The sequence below is a fragment of the Eptatretus burgeri genome, chromosome 1, assembly GCF_056783735.1.
Source record: "Eptatretus burgeri isolate ZD-2024b chromosome 1, Ebu_testis_v1, whole genome shotgun sequence".
Classification (NCBI taxonomy): domain Eukaryota; kingdom Metazoa; phylum Chordata; class Myxini; order Myxiniformes; family Myxinidae; genus Eptatretus; species Eptatretus burgeri.
Window position 1 is genome coordinate 34,306,433 of NC_140961.1, and position 23,347 is coordinate 34,329,779.

Genomic DNA, 23,347 nt, shown 5'->3' on the forward strand with positions numbered 1-23,347 from the left:
TATCGATGCACTCACCTGGTCGCTCGGGACCTTCAATTTTCACCAATTTTTGCGCATACCCTAATTGTAGGGGGCGCTGCGGGTAAAATATTCCATATGTATCACAAAAACCGGAAAATATTTGATAGAGCATCACCTGTAGATCATTCGTGCCAAATTTCATAACCCTACGTGGGATAATGGCTTTCGGAATTGATTTCGCGTGAACGGTACCGATTTTGAAGGTTTTTCGGTTGTTGCTAGGGAACCAAAGCGTCCTTAGCAACCATCACAATTTCAAAGCACTAGGTCATAAGATGTACCTACCACCCGAGTGTATATATATATATATATATATATATATATATATATATATATATATATGTATATATATGTATATATGTACATATGTATATATATATATATATATATATATATATATGTATATATATATATATGTATATATATATATATATATATATATATATATATATATATATATATATATATATATATATATATGTATAGATAGATATATATGTATAGATATATATATATATATATATATATATATATATATATATATGTATATATATATATCTTCTTCTTCTTTCGGCTACTCCCTTTAGGGGGGTCACCACAGCGGATCATCCGTATGATCCGCATAGTGATTTGGCACATGTTTTACGCCGGATGTCCTTCCTGACGCAACCCTGGATACCTCTTACGACACAGGGATACATATATATATATATATATATATATATATATATAAATATAAATACATATATCTATACATACATACATATATATATATATATATATATATATATATATAAATATAAATACATATATCTATACATACATACATACATACATACTTACACACAGGGTGACAGGACATAAGGCCCATCCTGCAGATGTTGTTTCTCCTCTTTTTTTGAAGAAAGTGCCATTTTTCCAGGTCTTGAAACGTTAAATCCCTCGATCTCAGTGGGTTGACTATTATGGCGATATCTGTTATTTATATCAATGGCAGGACACGAGCTTACCTCTTTATGCAAAGCTCTCTTACATACTCCTCACAAGCACTCACTACACATGTTCCTTTGTTTGGAATACTATGGAGTACACTTCTCGACTATCACTTACTTTTACACCGACATCATTGATGCATAAAGTGCAGTATGAGGTCTCTCAAAATTAAAATCATTGCACTCAGTGTCAAGTGAATATCTGGAGTTAAAATGTCATCCGGTGCATTGTTTCCAAGAATCTGTCATTTCTGACAGATAAGATGATGGCTTGATTGTTAGATTTCATGCAGGATTCCGCTTTTGGTCTGGATCAAGATTCCAATCCCTTCTTCCTATTCCTTGTCGTGCTAAGCCAAGATCACATGGTACATGATGGTTACCATGGAAGCCTCTGGTGAGGATTTGGGATGTGTAGAGGGGAGGGTGGGAGTGGGACGGAGGAGAAGCAGGAAGATCATTAACATTCTAGGTCTGGTGCCTGGGATGGAGCGGGAAGGAGAGCAGAAGGGTAGGGTATATATAGAAAGAGAGGGATGAAAGAGATGGTGAAGAAAACATAAAGAGGAGGAGAACGAGGACAGTGTCAATGCGAAGACATCCACATAGAAATAGATAAGGAGAAGAAGAAAAGGAATGATGGAATGAGGGGATGAAGAAAGGGGGCAGGGAAAGGGAGAATTTAAAATCCTCTTTCCTACACCCCCTCCCACCTCCCCCAACCTCCCTTCAGTCGCACGGCCCCTGCATGTGTGTGGAGAGACAGAAAGACGAAGACATTAAGACAACATGGACAAAGAGACAGCTACTGATATATAAGGTAAGACTCAGACAGTCAGTGTTCTAAACACACCATAATTAAACCATGGTTGAAGTGGTATCCTAGTCTTTCCAATGAACTGTGCAGTAGAGATCATTATGATCAGTGTAGGCACAATGCTGAAGCTGGATTTGAAAGACAAACTAATTTTCTCCAAACAACCTACAAGCATGCTGTGCTCACAATGTCAATCTCCACGTCACCATCACACTGTACAGTATATGCTCATGCATGGATACATCATATTTATCATCTTCCTTACGAGCTCCATTTCCATGTCTAATATTTCCTTGACTTCGATCACGTTTTCATTCCGAATGCATTGAATCCAACTTGGTCTCTGTAAATGCTGTTTGTCTGAATGTTTGTGTCTGTCTGTATCATTTGTCGATTTGGGAGAACAGCAATGGGTCATTCAGTTCTCTCTTTCCCCAAGTTATTTCTTGTCTGTTTAAATTTGGAAAAGTCAAGGTCAAAACTGAGCTTCAAACCTCATTGACGAGTTGTTTCGACAACGAAAGCTGGAAGTTTCTGAACATGTGATCAATGTTGATAATTGGATGGGAAAAAAAATCATATTTAACTAGAGACTTATTGTACTCAATATTTGGTTCAAACTGCAACTTCAATGCAAGAGATCATGTGACAGTTTGTACTCCTTAGTGAATAAATTATGATCATTAATTATGCAAATGGTATGCATATTGCTAATCATGCTTTATGTCTCCCCACGATGTGTGTGCAGGTGCCATATTGTATCTTGGGGTCAAGCGGCACTGTGGCAGTTTATTGAGAGAATGTGTGGGAGCAGGATTCGATTTTGTTTGTGCTCAAATAGGTAGGATGAAGAAAGAACAATATGGAGAGTCAGACAGATTAAAGGCAGGTAACCAAAATATTTGAGGGATATTTGTCAACTAAGCACCTTAGGAAGGAAATAAGAAGAGTGAGAGATTCTCAGTTTACACATCTTCAGCACTCCAGTCCTATCTACAGACTTCTCTTATCTATGTCTCTTCAACTCCGAGCGTCTCCCTCTCCAGGTCAAACTATTTGCATGAATCAAAATTCAGGTGTTAATCTTCATGACTGCCAACTTCTCAGGCACCATATGGTCAACCTCTTATCAGATCCATTTTCAATCCAGCTATTTGGATCCTCAAACACAGTTTCTCAGCTCCTCAGCAGGCAATCGCCTTCGACATAATCTCTGCATTCATATTCCCAAGATTTCTTTTCCTCAATCTAAACATAACTTACCAACACTTGAGACACCATTTCAAGACCAATAGTTTCTCAAGAACCATTCTCAAGCTCAAACGATCACCAACTCAAACTTTATAAACCTTTCTGCTTTTCAAATTTCTAGCTCCATGTTAGCTTGGTTGTTCACTTTCCAGCTTTCCTGTTTTCCTTTCTCTCCAACTCTTTGAGATTTCCCCAATCGACCTGCACAATGCCTCGTCGTTATTGCTTCTATGGACCTTATTTACCCAGGCCTCGAGGTGTGCGATCCATAGTCGCGATATCCTTATACATTACCATGGGATGTTTGTTGTTCACGAGCCCCTCCCTGCTGCCTTTTCGTGATAAAAGACAACCAAGAGATAGAGGGGCAGTCATGCTTCCCTCTTCCCCTCAATTTCCTCCATTTTCCCCAAGTGGACGACTGGGCTACACAGGACCACATTGGTTGAGAGCGGCAAGGAGGGGTGGTGTTGGAGCTAGGGGGATAACATCAGCTGCTGCTGCTTGGAGAGGAGTGAAAGGCGATGAAGGAAGAGGTGGGTGAAGGTTAAAGGTTTGGTTGAGTTGAGTTTCAAGGCTGTGTTTCAATATCTAAATTATTATTTAATATCTAAAACTAATTCCAATGTTTTCCACCTCACTATCATACCCAGCTACCTATGTGAGCTGCATACCTGACTCACCAGTGCAGCGGTCACTTCTTGGAGCAAAACTTTATGACTACCACAAAATGTCTGTGCCACGCTGCCTTGCTTACTGCAGTGACAGGTACTTTACTGTAAGCCCCTAACTTCCACCTCGATCATTTCAATTCATCTTCACTTCACCTGTAATCTTCAAAACACCCCTTCATCAGGCTTCTTCGATATTCAGGTCCTTCTCAATGTCTAAACTCTGAGATTTCCCTCTTATAAACCTCCAAACTTCCAAGTTTTATAACTTTTCAGACAATTTTTATGGTCACTTGATGATCATGTGAAAATTAAACAATAATATAAAACATATTTTAACTGGGTAGTTGAGTTTTATGTTTGAGAGAATGATTTATTCAGTTGTTCCCTTATCATTTAACACATTCGCACTGTAGTGCACATGTTAAAACACTCAGTCTTCACTTGAATAATTTTGTTTTCAGCTGAATTAACAAGGCAAAATTCATTAAGTTGAAACAAATATATATATGTCTGTATATATATATATATATATATATATATATATATATATATATATATATATATATATATATATATATATATATATATATATATATATATATATATATATATATATATATATATATATACATATACATATATATATATATATATATATACATATACATATATATACATATATATATATATATATAAATATATATATATATATATATATATATATATATATACATATATATATATATATATATACATATATATATACATATATATATATATATATATATATATATACATATATATATATATATATATACATATATATATACATATATACATATATACATATATATACATATATATATACATATATATATATACATATATATATATATATATATATATATATATATATACATATATACATATATATATACATATTGTTGCGGATTCGCGCCCGCCGGCGTGCTGACGGCCACGTAACTCGAATCGCGGCACGTCGCCCACCGGACGGACAATCCAGTCGTGACCCTCTCGGACTAACGCCGGGAACCAGTCACGGGTGGACCTTTCGGTCTCACCGCGATCGAGCCAATCAGCCCCCGCGTGGGATAGGGTTGCTCGCCAAATTCGACCTACCTAAGTACCCACGCGGAGGGTAGACCGGGCGATCGCACCTCGCCGCAGGTCGACTTCGGACACGGGCCACTTAAGCGACCCGTTCCGTACTATCAGAATAACCGAGCGGTGTTATCGTCGACCTCGACGGTTCGATTAATTATCGGGCGTATTCAGCCCACTACCAACCCTTTACGTGAAGCAAGATGAGGATTCAATGGGAGAAATGACGAAGCGAAGCGGGAAACAGTTCAACACAAAAGCACATTTATTCGCGGCACACGGGAAGCACACATATACAATTCCACCAAATGCACACAGAAAAGACACAATGCAATTTACACAAAAAGCAAATATAAAAGCGAAAACACAATGCAGAGCTAATACCGACTACCGAGCACACGGCAACACTTATACAATTTTACTTCACAGACGGCGCCGACAACACATACCCAAAACCAAGGAAAAGAAATACCCTCAAGGATGAGGCGGGCCTGAGGCTGAGACCGGGTCACGCCTACCCGTCTGGTGATGAGACGAGGAGCGGCGATGGCGCCTTAACTCCGCGGGCCTCGCGGACGGTGTCTGGTAGGGGGTGGGAAAGGGGCCCCCTTGGTCGCACTATCTCAGCGCGGGGGGAAACAGGAGGGGGTTGCTGATGCTCGGGGTATAGAGGATCTTTATTATCCCGCGACGAGCGTCTCCACCTCGGCCAGGTCGCGCTGTCGGCCTCCCTCGGGTGCAGCTCCCTGCACGACGCGAGCACCCCCTCGTCTGGTGTCGCCGCCTTTCCACAGCTCCGTCCCCTCCGTTCCGACTCCAACGCACACGACGAGCAGCTCCACCGCCCGCGAAGTCTTGACTCTCTGTTTCCGACTCTCCTACTCTCCTACCCTCCGCCTCTCGACTCTCTTGGACTGACGAACACGGTCCTTTTATCTGCCCCGTAACTTCGCCCTCTCATCTTTGACCCCCTCCCTTCGACCTTTCACCTCGCTCCCCATTGGCCCGAGAAAAAGTGGGCGTGAAGGCTTTTTGATCCATAAATTTGCATATATCGATCGCCCTGGAGGCGGGGCCAAATCGCCCCTCGCTCACCGATTGGACGGCAAAAAGTGGGCGTGTGTCGTTTTTGATCCGTTTTTGAAGCACAAAATCCGTGATTTTGTACACGCTGTTCGGCGCGCGCCCTGCACGAGTCCAACACCGGTACCCACAGGCGGCGCAAGAACGGTGGCGATGCGACGGCTGCGAGGTGTGACGTGAAGGTCGTGGCGGTTGTGGTGAAGCGGCGTTGTGGTTGGTGGTTGATGTTGTGGTTGTGGTGGTAATCATGGCGGTTGGTCCAAAATAAAGATAGTAAAAGAAAAACGGCTATCCTGAAGAGTCGCAGCACGCATAAATGACATGTATTCCCCCTAGACAACGGGTTTGGGCCTAACTACACATGCACTTACCGAGATACCTCACCTAAGGGACCTGAATGGTGGTTTGCGAATTTGGTAACCACAACACTACCCCCTCCCCTTTTTACAGACTTGTCCCGAGTCGTCAAATTTTCGTGTGCCATCATGTGTAGTTTTCCCCTAGTACACTTTACCTACGGATCCCTGAGTGCGACATTCATGGTATTCGTGTCCCCAAAATAAATAACCTGAGGGCTGCGTAACTACCTAAACAAACTCACTCACACGGACGACTTAAATAAAATTGCCGGCGCTAAGACATACATGCCGGGGGCACACTCATATTTACAGTACATCTTACCTTAACTTACAAATTTTACACTAAACCATGGCCCAGGATCATTGAACTCTGCAAAAGAAAAGCAGTTAGCAGGGAGCCAGGCTGCCCACATGCAGTCTCTGGCTCAAACAATGCAGGTGACAGGGAACGTGGCTGGCTACTCACACGCAGTCCAAGGCCTTCCCTTTTGAACTGAACGCAGTGAACCACAACGGTGCATGGGCTGCACAAACGCAGTCTCCGTGCCAGCTCAAGTGGCACACGCAATGAACACAACGAATGGATGCATGGACACAAACACGGTGCACGGGCCGCCACTGCAGGCCTGTGTTGTAGCTGCCAACAGGGCAGTTCTTGCAGCTTGCAAACTGTTGCTTTTACGATCCTGGCGCACATGGCAATGAACAGGGGGGGGGGGGCAAAGCAAAAATTGAACGGGGCTGGTGAACGGGGGCAGTGGGCATGGCATGGCAAAGGTGATCAGGCAAACACAGCCCGCAGAAGAAGGAGGCCGCTGCAGGCAAACACAGCCGGCAGACGAACTGGCCGGCACAGGCCTTGCAGCACACAGCTGCCGATGAAGTTGGCCGGCCTCCGCCTTGAAGCAAAACACGGCCAGCCGATGAAGTTGGCCAGCCTTTGCCGTTCAATGGAGGTTGGTGGAGGGAGTGCGGTGGTGCTGGCCACTTGGAAGGCGGGCTCGGACCTACCTACCTGTCTCCCTCCCAACCTATCGCCTTTGCCTGTCACTGTACATACCCACTCCCTTAATTTGTCAAACCCCAATTTAGCCCCAACTTATTTTTTTGTTGTTTTTATTTTTACTCCCCCACTATAAATCTTCCCCTAACCCCCTTTATCGTCTTTGTTCGGCTAACCTATCCTGTCACCTAGCCTACTCCCAACCCCTACGTTCCCTTCCCGGAGGGGAATAAGGGAGAGCTAACGTCCTGTGTCGAGGCCCAACTCAAGCCTCAGAATGGCCTCCCCAGAGTTCGGCGATCGATAACCAAAGTGGGTCCAGCGGCCCACAACGAGAGCGAGGGGATGGATGGTGCGGAGGGGTACATCTCCTAATCTACCCTAACCATTTAACTGTTAAACTACCCCGGGGCTTTCAACAAGCGCCTCTCGCTTAAACTATTGGTTCTAACAACCCAGATTCCCAGATTCTAACAACCCAGTCCTCACAATTTCGGGCCTCGCCCCCCAATTTTCTCTCCGTGCCCTCACACGGTCTCATGGCTGGGACACGTGGCTCCCTTTGGCAGGCACGACCCTCTGCCGAATCTCCCGCTATGGCACCCCCGGGCACTACACTGCCTCCGAGCCTACCAGCTCCCTAACACCGGGGAGTGCCCCCCATGGCACCTCCCCTGAAACGCACACGTGGCAGGCCGGCCTCCCGGGCCCCTTTCCGAGGGTCACCCGTGCCCACAACACTGCCCACGCGGCTAATGGCGCCCCGGGCCCCCGCACCAAGCAGGCGCACCCGTGCCCACTACTCTATCCCGGCCCCCCATGGGCCCATGGCCTACCGCGGCCGACTAGCCTGGTGCCCGGGGTACCCACTCAGCGATACTCACCTTTCGCAGCCACGCTCCCAAGTCCGTCAACAGGGCTCCTGCACCCCTCCAAATGGGTCTCGAGCCTACTTTCCCACCAACAGCAAAACGACCTCCATTTTTCAATTTGACTAACCCAGCTAACTCACTTTACTCTGACCCCGGGGTCCCTTGGGCGGGAGTCACTCCTCCCCCCAATCACTCATCGCACCATGCATTCCCCATTCACTCCACTCACACAGACCCGCTGGCCTCACTCACTCAACAAGTACTCACCTCACAACTCACCAACTCTTCAACACACTCACCACTGAACTCTGCCATCCTTCTATCTGCATCCCCTAACTAACTCGTGCTCCCACGTCATCCCTTAAACTAGTAGCACGTTCCTTTTAACACTACGTAGCTAAACTACGTCCCCTCTACACATTCATAAGTCTGTCCATGTCTCCAAATAATTCATTTTATTTCCCAACCTAAATCTGGCTACAATCCCTCTACCTAATCCATTCCACGGACTCCATGAGGACTTACCCCTGCCCCATGAAGTCGGTCTAACTAAGCTAACCCTTCCCCCTAACTAGTTTTCATCCTGTGCCCCTGGTGTCAAGGGGGTCTTCCACCCTTTGCCCAGGAATCCTGTGCACCCGAAAGTGAGGCTTGTTTTTTTTTTTTTTTTTTTTCATGCGCAGCACCTGCGCGGCAACTCAGAGCTCGCGCACTTTACACCTGCCCGTGACGTCATGCAGCTGCACGTGTACCTCGTCCCTCCTTGGACGGTACCATCCGGCAGAGATACCCCTCCTGCCGGATTCCAACCCCACGTGCAGCCATGGCGTCACCGTGCGCATAAAAAAAAAAACACAAGCCCCACGTCTCGAGGGGTTCCCCACGCGAACACATGTGCTTTGCCCGTTGGAGCTTAACACACACGATCGCGTGGAGAACCCGTCCGGTCCAAATCCGTTTACCTGCCTAAACTTTGTCCGTCCGCAGGATCGGCAAATCCACCGCGTGCGTTTCCGGACCGGGACTTCACTCTCGCAAGCGAGCACGTGGTGGTCTCGTGCGTTGCACAGCACGAACCGCGTGCTCACTGCTGGGTGAACCCGGCACGGTCCTCGAAACAACTACAGCCGCTACTCGGCTTTCTCTCCTCTGTCGCCGTCTCCGTCTCCATTCCACACACGCATACCTGCGTGTCACGACGCACACAGTCCACTCCATTAAACTCACACCGGGAGACGCGGCTGCGTGCTCCCGCATGCCAACCGACATCTCCCTCTCATACCGCTCTCTCACACACACGGTCTCCCTTGCACACAGCGACCTTGCACACGGCCGTTCACTCACGCGTGCGGGGGCACTCACCCGCAGTGCCTCACTCGCACTCCGTGCCTCATCCACACACGCGGGGGCACTCAACCGCGGTGCCTCATTCACACACACGGCGACACTCACACACGGTGCCTCATCCACACATGGCGTGCTGGGAAGCACGTACTCCGGCACCATCGCCACCACACCACTCACACACGGGGTCGCTTCCACACACGGGGACGCACTCACACCTTGCACCACACACACAGGGACAACCACACTGGGGATTTGTGTCCCCACAAGGGTCTCCGGGGCCTCTGTACCCCCCAAGCTTTCCGTGCACCTGTCCACAGCACCCGTCCCCTCAACCTCGCAAAGCACGACCGAACTCACCTGGTCGTGACTCGCCTCAAGGGGGCATACTCCCTCCCCTCGTTCCTGGAGGCCATCCAGGTGCTCGCACTGGGTCTCTGCACGCTCCGCGAGCTCACCCCCATTGTCCTCCACTACCTCCGTGTGTGTGTGTGCGTCACTTACCCCGTCTTCATCGTGTCGTCTTCCCTCTATTTTTTCTGTCTCCCGTGTCTCTTATACATTTATAAGTTTCTGTCGTCGTCACCTCGTGTCTCGTCTCACACGTTTTGGTCTCCCCATTTAATTTTTCCCTCTTGGTCACCGTCGATTCCTCTGTCACGACCCTCGTCCAACACGCCCCCCGAATTATTTTTTTACCCGCCTCCACCGCGGGCCTATCAGCCGCTGCACCCCCTTCCAGCTCGTTTGCTCCCACACATGGAGTCGCCATTCCCAGCTCCCTGGTCACGGCCTTCATGCCCGCCTGCAGGCTTCGGCCCATGTTCTGCGTCTCACCCCGCAGCTTTTTAGTTTCTTCCTTCATGTTTGTTTCCATTCCGTTCATTTGCTGTGTATTCGCATCCAATTTTTGTGTATTCGCATCCATCTTTTCGTTCATTTGTTGTGTATTCGCATCCATTTTTTGTGTATTCGCATCCATTCTCGCTGTCATTGCCGCCAGCATGGCGAATAGCTGGGCCATGTCGGGTGCGCTTGGGTGAGCCGTTTCGGCAGGGATCGGGGAAGGGTTTTGGTGGAGGGGGGGAGGGGAGGTGTCATACACTGCGGCCGCTGCCGCACCTATTTCGGGCTCTGGGTTCAGTTGGACGAGTTCATGTTCCTGCACGGGCATTCCATCCTGGGCCATGGATTCTACACATTCTACATCCATTTCTAATACCCCCGGCTCCCGCTCGCCTTGAGACGCCATCTTGCTTCTCTTAAAGGGTTAATTTAACTCGCTCGTAATTTGGAGGGAATCGGGGGTCACTTCTCTCACCCCTGGACCGATTCCCGTGAATTTAGCCGGAGACAGGAGAGCCCGTTTTCCTGTTCTCCAATACCAGTGCCGCGAGGAGGGCGATGGATTTGTATCGCACGACCTGACACCAGTGTTGCGGATTCGCGCCCGCCGGCGTGCTGACGGCCACGCAACTCGAATCGCGGCACGTCGCCCACCGGACGGACAATCCAGTCGTGACCCTCTCGGACTAACGCCGGGAACCAGTCACGGGTGGACCTTTCGGTCTCACCGCGATCGAGCCAATCAGCCCCCGCGTGGGATAGGGTTGCTCGCCAAATTCGACCTACCTAAGTACCCACGCGGAGGGTAGACCGGGCGATCGCACCTCGCCGCAGGTCGACTTCGGACACGGGCCACTTAAGCGACCCGTTCCGTACTATCAGAATAACCGAGCGGTGTTATCGTCGACCTCGACGGTTCGATTAATTATCGGGCGTATTCAGCCCACTACCAACCCTTTACGTGAAGCAAGATGAGGATTCAATGGGAGAAATGACGAAGCGAAGCGGGAAACAGTTCAACACAAAAGCACATTTATTCGCGGCACACGGGAAGCACACATATACAATTCCACCAAATGCACACAGAAAAGACACAATGCAATTTACACAAAAGGCAAATATAAAAGCGAAAACACAATGCAGAGCTAATACCGACTACCGAGCACACGGCAACACTTATACAATTTTACTTCACAGACGGCGCCGACAACACATACCCAAAACCAAGGAAAAGAAATACCCTCAAGGATGAGGCGGGCCTGAGGCCGAGACCGGGTCGCGCCTACCCGTCTGGTGATGAGACGAGGAGCGGCGATGGCGCCTTAACTCCGCGGGCCTCGCGGACGGTGTCTGGTAGGGGGTGGGAAAGGGGCCCCCTTGGTCGCACTATCTCAGCGCGGGGGGAAACAGGAGGAGGTTGCTGATGCTCGGGGTATAGAGGATCTTTATTATCCCGCGACGAGCGTCTCCACCTCGGCCAGGTCGCGCTGTCGGCCTCCCTCGGGTGCAGCTCCCTGCACGACGCGAGCACCCCCTCGTCTGGTGTCGCCGCCTTTCCACAGCTCCGTCCCCTCCGTTCCGACTCCAACGCACACGACGAGCAGCTCCACCGCCCGCGAAGTCTTGACTCTCTGTTTCCGACTCTCCTACTCTCCTACCCTCCGCCTCTCGACTCTCTTGGACTGACGAACACGGTCCTTTTATCTGCCCCGTAACTTCGCCCTCTCATCTTTGACCCCCTCCCTTCGACCTTTCACCTCGCTCCCCATTGGCCCGAGAAAAAGTGGGCGTGAAGGCTTTTTGATCCATAAATTTGCATATATCGATCGCCCTGGAGGCGGGGCCAAATCGCCCCTCGCTCACCGATTGGACGGCAAAAAGTGGGCGTGTGTCGTTTTTGATCCGTTTTTGAAGCACAAAATCCGTGATTTTGTACACGCTGTTCGGCGCGCGCCCTGCACGAGTCCAACACCGGTACCCACAGGCGGCGCAAGAACGGTGGCGATGCGACGGCTGCGAGGTGTGACGTGAAGGTCGTGGCGGTTTTGGTGAAGCGGCGTTGTGGTTGGTGGTTGATGTTGTGGTTGTGGTGGTAATCATGGCGGTTGGTCCAAAATAAAGATAGTAAAAGAAAAACGGCTATCCTGAAGAGTCGCAGCACGCATAAATGACATGTATTCCCACTAGACAACGGGTTTGGGCCTAACTACACATGCACTTACCGAGATACCTCACCTAAGGGACCTGAATGGTGGTTTGCGAATTTGGTAACCACAACAATATATATATATATATATATATATATATATATATATATATATATATATATATATATATATATATTTGTATATACAGTATATAAATACAGGAACCAGATGCAATAAGTTGTGTTCAGTTTGTCACTAGCTGCTTTACAATCAGTTTCCCCATTTTTAAAGAGTACACGGTTGACCTCAGGTCTAATCAAATTGCTTTCTTCAATACATTATGATTAGCAAGCCCGTGAGCCCCAGACTCAATGTTTTGTTGCGTTGTTTGCAGCTGTAGATTCCAACAATGGGGAAACATGTACAGTAAATCTATAGTGAGGTCACTTGCCAGAAGCCAATCAAAGTGCACTTAGCCTCACACAGTCAATCAGGAGCGGCTCGCAACTTCTGGCCAAAGTTGCTTTGCCTGGGCATTTATTGATATGAATGATGAAAATGTTTTTGTCCAAATCCATTTTTGACCCTGTACTGCCTGGGTACTTGACGATTAATGTGATAACATTTTCAACTTTATGCGAACAGAGGTTTGGGAGCAATTACAAAACTAACACAGATATTGTATCTTAGTATATATACAAGCAAGCCAGTGAGTGGGTCCCAAGCCCACTTTTTGTTGCATTGTTTGTCGTTCTAATTGTTCATTATTTTAAAATTCTGACACTAGGAAACAAATGCAGTAAGGGTGTCTTGACAGAACTTGCAAGGAGCCAACCACAGTGCTCCTCGCCTCTTTCAGACAGCCAGCAGCATCTTGTGACTTATCGCCGTCCCACACGCAGCATAGTACCAACTTGTTTTGTCTGAGTACTTGTCGACATGAATAATGAAAAAGTTTCAGTCAAAAGCAATGTTTTGTTGACTCTGCACTGCCTGGGTCTTTGGAGATCAATATGGTACCGTTTTAAACTTTGTGCAGCCAGTGGTTTCAGAGGAGATGCAAAATTGACTCACAGACATTGGATGGTATTACTGTATGTCGACTGTATGAGGAAGCAAATATATTCTGGTACACTGGCAAAATAATCAATCCCTGCATTAATTTATTGGGGAACAGCATCAGCAGCAGAGCAATGTGCCAGTGATGTTGCAACCAATAGCCAGGTGCTGTATACTTGAGAAGATATAATTTTCAAAATTATGTTGATGACAATTATCAGCTGAAAAGCAATCTTATAAAACAATTGCAACTGTGATGACATTTCATTTTTCTGATTATGTAATTACTACTTCATTTTCTTCCTGCAGAGGATTTCAATTTGCTGGCTTGGAATTTGGGGCAGAGTGTTACTGTGGGAACAAGCTCGAAGCTGGAACAATAGGGATTAAAGGTACAATGGGAAGAGTGAATGGGGAAACAGGGAAAACAAGATGGCAAAATGGGGGTGTCAGTGTACAACTTCAGGCTGGAGGGCATGAAGGAGGTGATGAAAATACAGTGAGGGATGAGGAAAGAGTCCAGGCTTGGGAGTATAATAACAAAATAGCTGAACAGGAAAATGAACCCAGGAAGGGCAGAGCCATTAAACTTAATGATAAGGTGAAGAAGAGCAAAGAAGCCAACATTGGAAGAGGTGGGGAGAACCACAGAAGCCATATGAAGAATAACGAGGAGGGGACCTGTAACATGCCCTGTAAAGGTCAACCAAGTGCTACCTGCGGAGGAACCAACTACCTCTCGCTTTACTCCCTCGACGCTGTGGTCCCATCCTCACGCTCAAGTAAGTGCTGCTCTTGTGTTTCATATGTAGTACTAGTATAACACAGCCTCTCCCAAATAACTCCAATTTTGTTGTCCACCCATTGGTACTTGTATCTAACCTGCTAATGACTGCACAAAGCCATTTTCATTTTATCCTGACAAATGTAATGTTCTCATTGTACTTAAGAATAATTTGCTCCAACCTTTTGTCCATTATAATGTGCTCTACCTGAGTTTATTATGAAACCTCATGTTCTCCTCTGCTGTGACCTTTCAGAACAACATCCAGATCTTTGGGGGTGTCTGGAGCAACACACAAGCTTTCCGAAACCCCAAATTCACAAAAGACTCTCAAACTACACCGAACACCCAAATTCAATAAAGCCCTCAACCCTCGCAAAATCCTTGGATATTCTCCCAAATATTAGTGTACCTGCCTGCCGAGCTCATTGCAGTGGAAAGGTGAGTGACGTGTCAAACAAATCTATAAATTACTCAACACGTACCTTATTAAGGCACTATTAGACCTTGAGTATAAAGCCTCTGATGGAAATTAAAAAAAATTAAAAATGTGTAGATTGTAATTTAAACATATTTATATACCAGGCAGAATATTGTACGAATGGAAGCTGCGAGTGATGCATTCGAACCTGAGCAATTTCTCACTTATCTGCACCAGTCACTGCCATTTGCGATGGTAATGGGATCCTCCTGCCTGTGTGTTCCACCATCTTCTCTGCTGCTTCCTATGGGAGCTGAGGGGGGTCAGTGCATTGGGGGCTGGTGTGGAGGAGGAGCAAACAGGTGTACGGAAAAACAGATCGCTGTTTACCACACTCACTTGCCAGGTGTGTAACCAATTGTAAACATATAGAGATGACAATTCTCCCTGTGAACCCGCAATATTAATATCCAGATATCTGCAATCACAAAACGATTGCCAAGGGTAATTCGAGGGGGCTTACCCATGGTCATATATTTTTTTGAATCACCATATGACCTTGAACTTCAACATTTAGGGATAGAGGGTAAATTAAGAAAATGTGTCCCCATCTACAATCCATCCATAAAACTCAACATCATGAAAATCGGAGGAAAAATATTCAAGGTACGATAAAAAATGTGTTTTTTGTTAATTAGGACACGATCCGAAAAAAAAACGAGGTCAAGGTCACAAATCAAATATCAGGTGCACAACTTCAGTGAAGGTACACTATTGTGATGCAAGAACATCTTGAAAAGCCAAGCAGTCTTTGAGATTCCGCATTGACCAGATTGATCGATGACAAAAACCACGATATTTTTTTCAGACTGACATTTGACCTTGACCTTTAACCTAGAAGGGTATGATGAAAATGAAATATGAATGCACCTTGCTCTAGGCTATCGAGAGAGGGCAGTTTGGTTCTGATAAGACAAACCTTAGTCAAGTTTTGGTGAAAAATGTGTATAATTGGGTGTGTATCTCAGGATGTGAAAATAATCCCTGAAGGATTGGGCTGTAATACCTGGGTATTTGCTTAAAGTTGCTCCTGCAGCTGTAACTGAAGGGACATGTACTCATGTGTGTGCACCCACAGATAGAAGTTGCCTTTCTCGTCGATTACTTCCACAGCGATCGACTCGGCTCTTTGCTCTTGCCTCATTTCCTGGAGCTGGAAACACATGGCTCCGCCATCTCCTGGAGCTCACGACGGGATATTACACTGGAAGCGTCTATTTTGATGGAGCACTATACAGCAAGGGTGGGTGTTGTTAAACTGTGGAACTTGAGGAACTGAGGAATAAAATTTAAAAATGGGGATCAGTGGCATAAGGAATTAGGTTGTTGGGTTTCCAAATCAAATGGGTTAGGATTCACTGGGATGATGGGAAGAGTTCAGCCACTCCCAATCTATGAAATGTCCCTTACAATAAGTGCCTCCTCTAGCTTCCTCCCTGCTCCACACTCCCCTGGCACAGAGGAAGTGTTCCCTCATTGCTGGCGATGACATCATCATATGCGTGGACCCTCTGTCCCTGTCAGAGCTCCATTAAGCAGTGAGGAAACTCAAAAACAGTCGAGCTCCTGGGTGTGATTGCAGAACTGCTGAAATATGCTGAGACTCCAATCTGTGATGTACTACATAGCCTTGTTATTAAGGTTTGGATTTCTGGGCATGTTCCAGCAGAGTGGTGAAATGGCATACAGTAATAATCCTCATATACAAAGACAAAAAAGATCTGCACTCTAACTGCAGTAGCTATCACCTGATCATTCTGCTCTCAGTCCCAAGGAAGGTATTTGCTCATGTTCTTCTGAACCGTATTCACCCCTTTCTACGATGACCAGGATGCCCCCAGCAATCTGGTTTTACCACAAACAGGTACACGACAGACACCATAATGGCCCTCCACATTATTGCAAAGTTTTATTGGGAATTTCTGCATCCATTAAATGTGGTGTCCATCGACATGAGGGCTGCATTTGACTCAGTCAATCGCACATCCTGATGGCAGATGTTGAGGGGCAATGGGGTTCCATTATCACTATTCAACCTGATCCAGAACTTCCACGAAGATATAACAGCCTGCATTAGAGTGGACACCAACTTTCCATCACTTTTTACCATATCTTGTGGAGTTCATCAGGGCTGCATCCTTGCTCCCTCCCTCTTCTGTTGCACTTTGGACTGGATCATGTCAAGGTGTGCAGCCCAGCAGGGAATTGATGCCGGAAGTGAAGTCATCACCAATCTACTTTATGTAGATAATGCTGACCTATTTGTGAGACACAGCCCACTGGCTGGCCGTGTTCATTCACTTTGAATCGGTTGTTAAAAGCCTCACCTCTAGCCCTCATTGCAAGCCAATTACAGTGCACTTAGCCTCGCACAGCCAATCAGCAGCATCTTGCAACTCGTTGCCAAACTTACTTTATCTGTACTGGGCATTTATCGATGTGAACGATGAAAATGTTTTTTTCCAAATCCATTTTTTGACCCTGCTGGTCCTTGACGATTAATATGGTAGCATTTTCAATTTTATGCAAGCAATCATTTGGGAGCAATTGCAAAAATAACACACAGACATTGGATCTTACTATATTGACAAGCAAGCCCATGGGTCCCAACCCCCAAAAAAGTAGAACAAGGTACAGAATGTTGCCATGCCCCCTGCTCCCCCGCCACCATTATCTACCTCCAGCATGGTAATGGAGTCAGTCGACCACTTCGTTGACCTTGGCTCGATGGATACTGCGGCCTTGATGTATATAGATGAATCGGCAGATAGCTGGCTTTGCCATGGGGCAATGAGATGCTGTCTGGAAACAGCACAGTCTTAGTTTACTATCTATGCTCTGCATTCATACAACATGCATCCTTCCTGTTCAACCTCTATGGTTGTGAGACCTGGACACTTCTGAAAAAAGACAAAGACACCTTGCAAGGCTTCCATATAAGATGTCAATGTTACATCGATGGGGTTTGATGGTATGACCAAGTCTCAAACAGGACCATTTGCAAGATCACTAGAAATGGCCTGGTCACAACTGATATTGCAAGGAAACGCCACTCCCTATTTGGACATGTCCGTCATTTAATTGAATGTGTACCGGCCCATATCTCTTTGGGATTTGCCATGAACCTTAGCCACGATCACCGGCATGATCAGACCTGGCACTGTACTCAAGGACACCCAAAACTCTCTTGGCTATGCGAGTGCATCAATGAGATTAATCTTAGCCCATGTAAATGTTGGCAGAAGGCAGAAGACCAACAGTTGTGGGGGTGGCGATGCCCCTTAATTGGGCATGCGGATTAATAGTAGTCATACGAGTATCCAAATTCAATGATGGATTACTTCGTGATAACTACAAAGTATTTATTGGGACAGAACAGCAAGGTTTGTAAGAGCGGGGTTGTATTGTTGTGGGGCCGAGTGTCGGCGGCGAGCACGACCGCTAGGTGGAGCAGTAGAGTCAGCTACACCGAACACCAGGAATCTAGATCGTGCCTCTCGGAGAACTCCGAAAGGCATGGGTCCCTTACAGGACCGCGAATCGCCAATAATTCGGCCGCGTGGAATAGGGTTAATTGCCAACTTCAATATACCTTCGTATCTACACGGCAAAGCTACCGGGGAAGTCACACCCTGGGCAGGCCTCCAGCGGAATGAGCCGTTATCGTGCTCGAACCGTGCGTAACCCAAGCGGATGGTTACCAAGACCCGTTGGACCAAATGGACAATTTGCCGCTTTGCTATTTTCCAACATGCACCATGCTAAGCCAATGAAAGAAACACAGAAACGAGCTCGTACATTCAACAATAGGGGTATTTATTTTACAATAATCGGGGAGACGAGGGGGGCACGTAAGGACAGAGCTATCACGACTATAAGAAATGCAAATAATGTACAACAAAAGCACTTAACAATTCTACTTGGACAAGACAGGCCCGCACACAGACACGCACATCCAAAAAGAAAATGGACCCGCCGGGTCTTTATTCGGCTCTCCAGCTGGGGAGGATAGTTCGGCTGGGAGTCAGGACGGCTGGCTACCAGGCCGCGAGCGCGCGGCTGGTCGTCCACCCCTTCCCGGAGCTCCGGTCGCCAAAGGACGGACCAGGGCAGCCAAATCCAGAGGAGGCGAGATGAGGTGATCTCCCTGTTGAGACTCGACCGCTCGCAGTAATGTGCCAGACGAGACACCTCCAAAGCGCGGGATGTAGTCCGCCACAAACCCAGGCAGAGACGCGCACTCGAGCACACTCAGGACGCAAACTTCTCACACTCGTCCCGACAACCACACTCTTTCTTTTTGGAGGGAGGGGCTTCTTCTCCTGGCCACTCGCCTCCAGATTGGTCGGACCCATCGCACGATTTCCCTGGCCATCTCCCATTGGACAGGCCCACGGTAGGCGGGCAACTCCCACCCTTTTGGGCGGAGTCCTGATCGGAGGCATTTGTAGCTCCGCCTACCTCTTCACCTCCGGCCACGTGCGTAATGGCGATGGTGCTGAGTGGGAGATGGAGCGGGTGAGACGCCCGCTCCTTGCCGATTGGCCAAAGAGGGACGCCATGCCTATGTTAGACTCCGCCCCCACGTGCGCTCGCTGTCGAGCTCGTGAAGAATGCCGTGAGCAGGGTGTTGTTGCTGTGAAAGCGATGTAAAAATGTAAAAGAAAACACTGACTATCAAAATAACTACGCAGTGCACGAACATTTAATTCCCATTAGACTAGGGACGGGACCCTAACTAGAAACACGTACTTACCAATATAACTGATCTATAGGACCTGGCTGTTGTCTGCTCATGGCTTCCAGATTCGTAACAGTATTTATATATCAATATACATCATTCCATTTCAGGTTTTCGTGGAGAGAGGGAGCCATGGGCAAATGGTCGCCTCCTTGCCATTAAAACCCATGAGAGTGGATTGCGAGAGATGGCGATGTTTGATGGTGCCATTCTTCTCCTTCGTAATCCATATCGTTCCCTTACCGCGGAATTCAACCGCAGGCATGGTGGCCATCTTGGATTTGCTGCACCTCAACACTGGCTTGGAAACGGTGGGTTCATCTGGCCACACAGTATACTGTACTTTGAGCCATGCATTTCAAATTAAACTAGAGGGGGGCGCACTCGGTCGAGTGCAAAACCTCCGCGCCAATACTGCTGGGTCACTTAAGTGAACCTGATATCCTATTCATTGTAGGTCAAAACGGATCAGACTCTACTGAACCACGATTGAATAAACTAAACGAGATCAACGCGCATGTAGAAATGCCAAAAAAAAAAAAAAAATCGAAATTTTTATGAAAAAAAAGGTGCAAAATTTCTGGGGTTTTTTTCTCTAACAAATTTATTTTGGGGGTTGGAAATCACTTCAAACATGTAGAAATGCAAAAAGAAAATTCAAATTTTTTCAAATAAAATCGAAATTTTTTGGAAAAAAAGTTGCAAAATTTTGTTTTTTTTCTCTTACAAATTTATTTATTTTTGGTTGGAAATCACTTAAAAACATGTAGAAATGCAAAAACAAAAATTCAAATATTTTTTCAAAATGGCCGCCACAGCGGCCATATTGGACTTTGGACCAAGTCCAAAATCTAATGGCATGATCCTTGGACCATACCTAATCCCCCCACCAAGTTTCGTCGAAATCCATCAAGGAGTGTTTCCGGAATACTGTTCACAAACAAACAAACAAACAGAAGGGTGAAAACAGTAACCTCCTATCTTCGATGGCGGAGGTTAATAACGGCTTTTTTACCGAAAATACTGGCTCATAATATTTGAATATGCCTTTTCATGGTCAATTTACTGAATTCTACACTTTCCTTATCTCTACCACCAATACAATAAGAAAACTGGAGGGGGAGCACTCGGTCGAGTGCAAAACCTCCGCCGCCAATACTGCTCGGTCACTCAAGTGAACGTGATATCCTATTCATTCAATTTGACGTCAACAGTGCTAACCTATTCATTCACTTCCGGTTCCGGTTTTGAGCGGCAAGAGGTCTCCTTCGGGGCTCCCTGCTGATGTTCTCAAAGTTAAGTTCCGGTTGTTATTTGTCCCGTTTTAACTGTTTAATTTTCTCACCTACATGTTAATGTGTGTTCCGAGTTCGGTTTTGTTTCAAAAATCGTGCTATTTTGTGAGTATTTATGTCGACGTTCTTACTTGGTGTTTGAGGCCTAGTCCTAGGCTTGAGGCCTACCGGTTCCACTCGGTGTTCGATCGTTTTTTTTTTTGTTGTTGTTTGTTTTTTCTCCCCATTACCTTCAATTTCTATCCTCCCCATTACCTTCAATTTTCATCCTCCCCACTTTCCAAACATCCCCCATTCTCCCAACTAATCTCTTTCTTATCTCAAAAAAAAAAAAAAAAAAAAAAAAAAAATATACCCAACAACAACAACAACACGCTCACCTTCTCCCGATTCTGCTACTTCTTCTTCCTCTTAACTTCCTCCTCGTCTTCCTCGATTTCTTTTTTTTTTTACACTTCCATGACCTAATCTGTTGAACTCTCTCATACATTAATATTAACAACAAAAACGATCTCATAATGCTTCATCTTCCTCTCTCACACATGTGGTACTCTTTACTGTTTCACAATGCACGACTCTTCTGCTATTTTAACAGACTGCTCTCATTTCGACCTCTCCTTCATTCCTTGCCTAAAAAATCCAACTATTACAGCGCTTCTTCTCTCCATGCTCTGAATTCGCCTTCATTGCATCCATCAAGAATTGTGTTAAATCGCATCTCTGACCTAAAACTTTTAAAAACCACAGTTTGCCATGGATGCTCGCTTTCCATCAACCATTCTTTTTTCCAACTTCAGTGCCAACTCACCCCCTCACCCCTCACTCTCACTCTCAAAGCAACCATCCCACTCTTCTCCCTCCAAGCCTCCCTCTCACCTCTTTCAAAAATTCCCTCTCACCTTTCTCCCACCTTTCATCCCCCTCACTCTTCCTTCTCTAAGTTGCCCCCCCTCTCATCCAACAACCTGCCTCCCTCCACTGCCCTCTCACCTCCATCTCTTCACTCCACCTCCTCAAATCCCTCAACTGCCATCTTCCTTGTCTCTTGTCCCCCCTCTCTCCCAGCACCACAGAGCCTTTTCTCCTCCTCATTCGGCCCCCTCCCCTCGCTATTCTGCAATACCCCACACTCCTTCAGCAACCCTCCTTACCTCCCCCCCTCGTCCCTCGTCCTACCCTCCTCCGCCACCTCCACCTCCTGCACCCAAAGCCTCCTCCCCTACCTCTTCATTAAAAGTGTGGACCTCAAATATCCGGGGCCTTCGCTCAAACCTTTCAGATCTTTCCCTACAGGTTGCCACTGACAAACCAGACATTATCTGCCTCACAGAAACTTTCCTCTCCCAAGACGTGTCTGACTCCCAAGTATCTCTCCCTGGTTACTCCTTCTTACGGTATGACAGACCTGAGCCTCGTCCTGGTGGAGGTGTTGCTCTCTTCATCAAAGACTCTATTCCTCACTCTCCCTGCACTGCTCTCACTCCCCCACACCCCCAGGAATACCTCTGGCTTCGGCTTCCCCTCCACTCCCACCTCATGTTTATATGTGTACTGTACCGTCCACCGAACAGTGATGACTCCATCTACACCTCACTCTCCGAAAACATGGACCATCTTCTATCTTCTCATCCAAACTCTCTCTTCCTCTTATGTGGCGACTTCAATTGTCATCACGCCAGTTGGCTAGGTGTGGGTACCTCTCTCACCTGCCATGGGACATCAGCAAAAGCTTTCTGTGACTCATTGGGACTGACTCAATCGGTCAACTTCCCGACGCGGATCTCAACCAATGGTACTCCATCTCTTCTGGATCTGATTTTGACAAATTTCCCCTGACAATATCTGCTGCTCTTCCTTCGCTCCAATTGGTTCTTCTGACCACGTCCTTGTGAAAGTGGACATCTCTCTGGCTGTTATCAGAGAACCACCTCACCGCCCGTCGAGTCTGGCATTTCACTCTGCCGACTGGCAGGGTCTCCGCGCAGCCATCATACTTACAGACTGGTCTCCTATCACTACTTTCTCAATCATCAACTCATCCTGGGAATTCTTTCAAACAAACTTGCTCTCCCTCATGCACAGATTTATCCCCTCTCGTGTTCAGTTGTCTTACTCCTTCCTCCCGCCCCTTGGTTTACTGAAGCTTGTGGCGAGGCAGTTGTCCTGAAACAACTTGCCTTTGCCTCATGGAAAGCAAACCCAACTGAGGGCAATCTCAGTTCTTTCCACAAAGCTCGGAACAAGTGTGTATCTACCCTCAGGAGAGCCAGAAAACAACATCTTTCTCATCTCAAGTCTGAACTCTCAAACCTCTCTCCCCCCTCAAAATCCTGGTGGCGTTTAATCAAATCTGTTTCTGGTGTATGTTCCCCCTCCATCCCCTCCCTTACCTCAAATGGCCGCACTGCTGATTCCACACGTGATAAAGCTGAATGTCTAAACTCGGTGTTTGCAGC

The 23,347-nt window shown here is 46.7% G+C and overlaps 1 protein-coding gene and 1 long non-coding RNA gene across 2 annotated transcripts in view; one reads left to right on the forward strand and one right to left on the reverse strand.

Annotated features, from left to right (window-relative positions):
• The window catches only part of LOC147034200 (uncharacterized), a 29,270-nt gene extending 11,202 nt beyond the window's left edge, over positions 1–18,068 (reverse strand). Inside the window, exons 1-2 of the long non-coding RNA XR_015057521.1 lie at positions 17,534–18,068; positions 15,004–15,108 (exon numbers count right to left, since the gene is read on the reverse strand). This is a non-coding gene — a long non-coding RNA (uncharacterized LOC147034200). The remainder of the gene's footprint in view (positions 1–15,003; positions 15,109–17,533) is intronic.
• LOC147034201 (sialate:O-sulfotransferase 2-like) lies at positions 1,474–20,109 on the forward strand. The gene is made up of 8 exons (XM_085878637.1): positions 1,474–1,833; positions 2,579–3,617; positions 3,735–3,849; positions 13,900–14,372; positions 14,631–14,815; positions 15,033–15,201; positions 15,934–16,098; positions 19,707–20,109. Exons 2-8 carry the CDS (start codon positions 3,290–3,292, stop codon positions 19,961–19,963), a joined length of 1,692 nt encoding a protein of 563 aa, XP_085734763.1. The 5' UTR covers positions 1,474–1,833; positions 2,579–3,289; the 3' UTR covers positions 19,964–20,109.
• Positions 20,110–23,347: the final 3,238 nt, after the last annotated feature.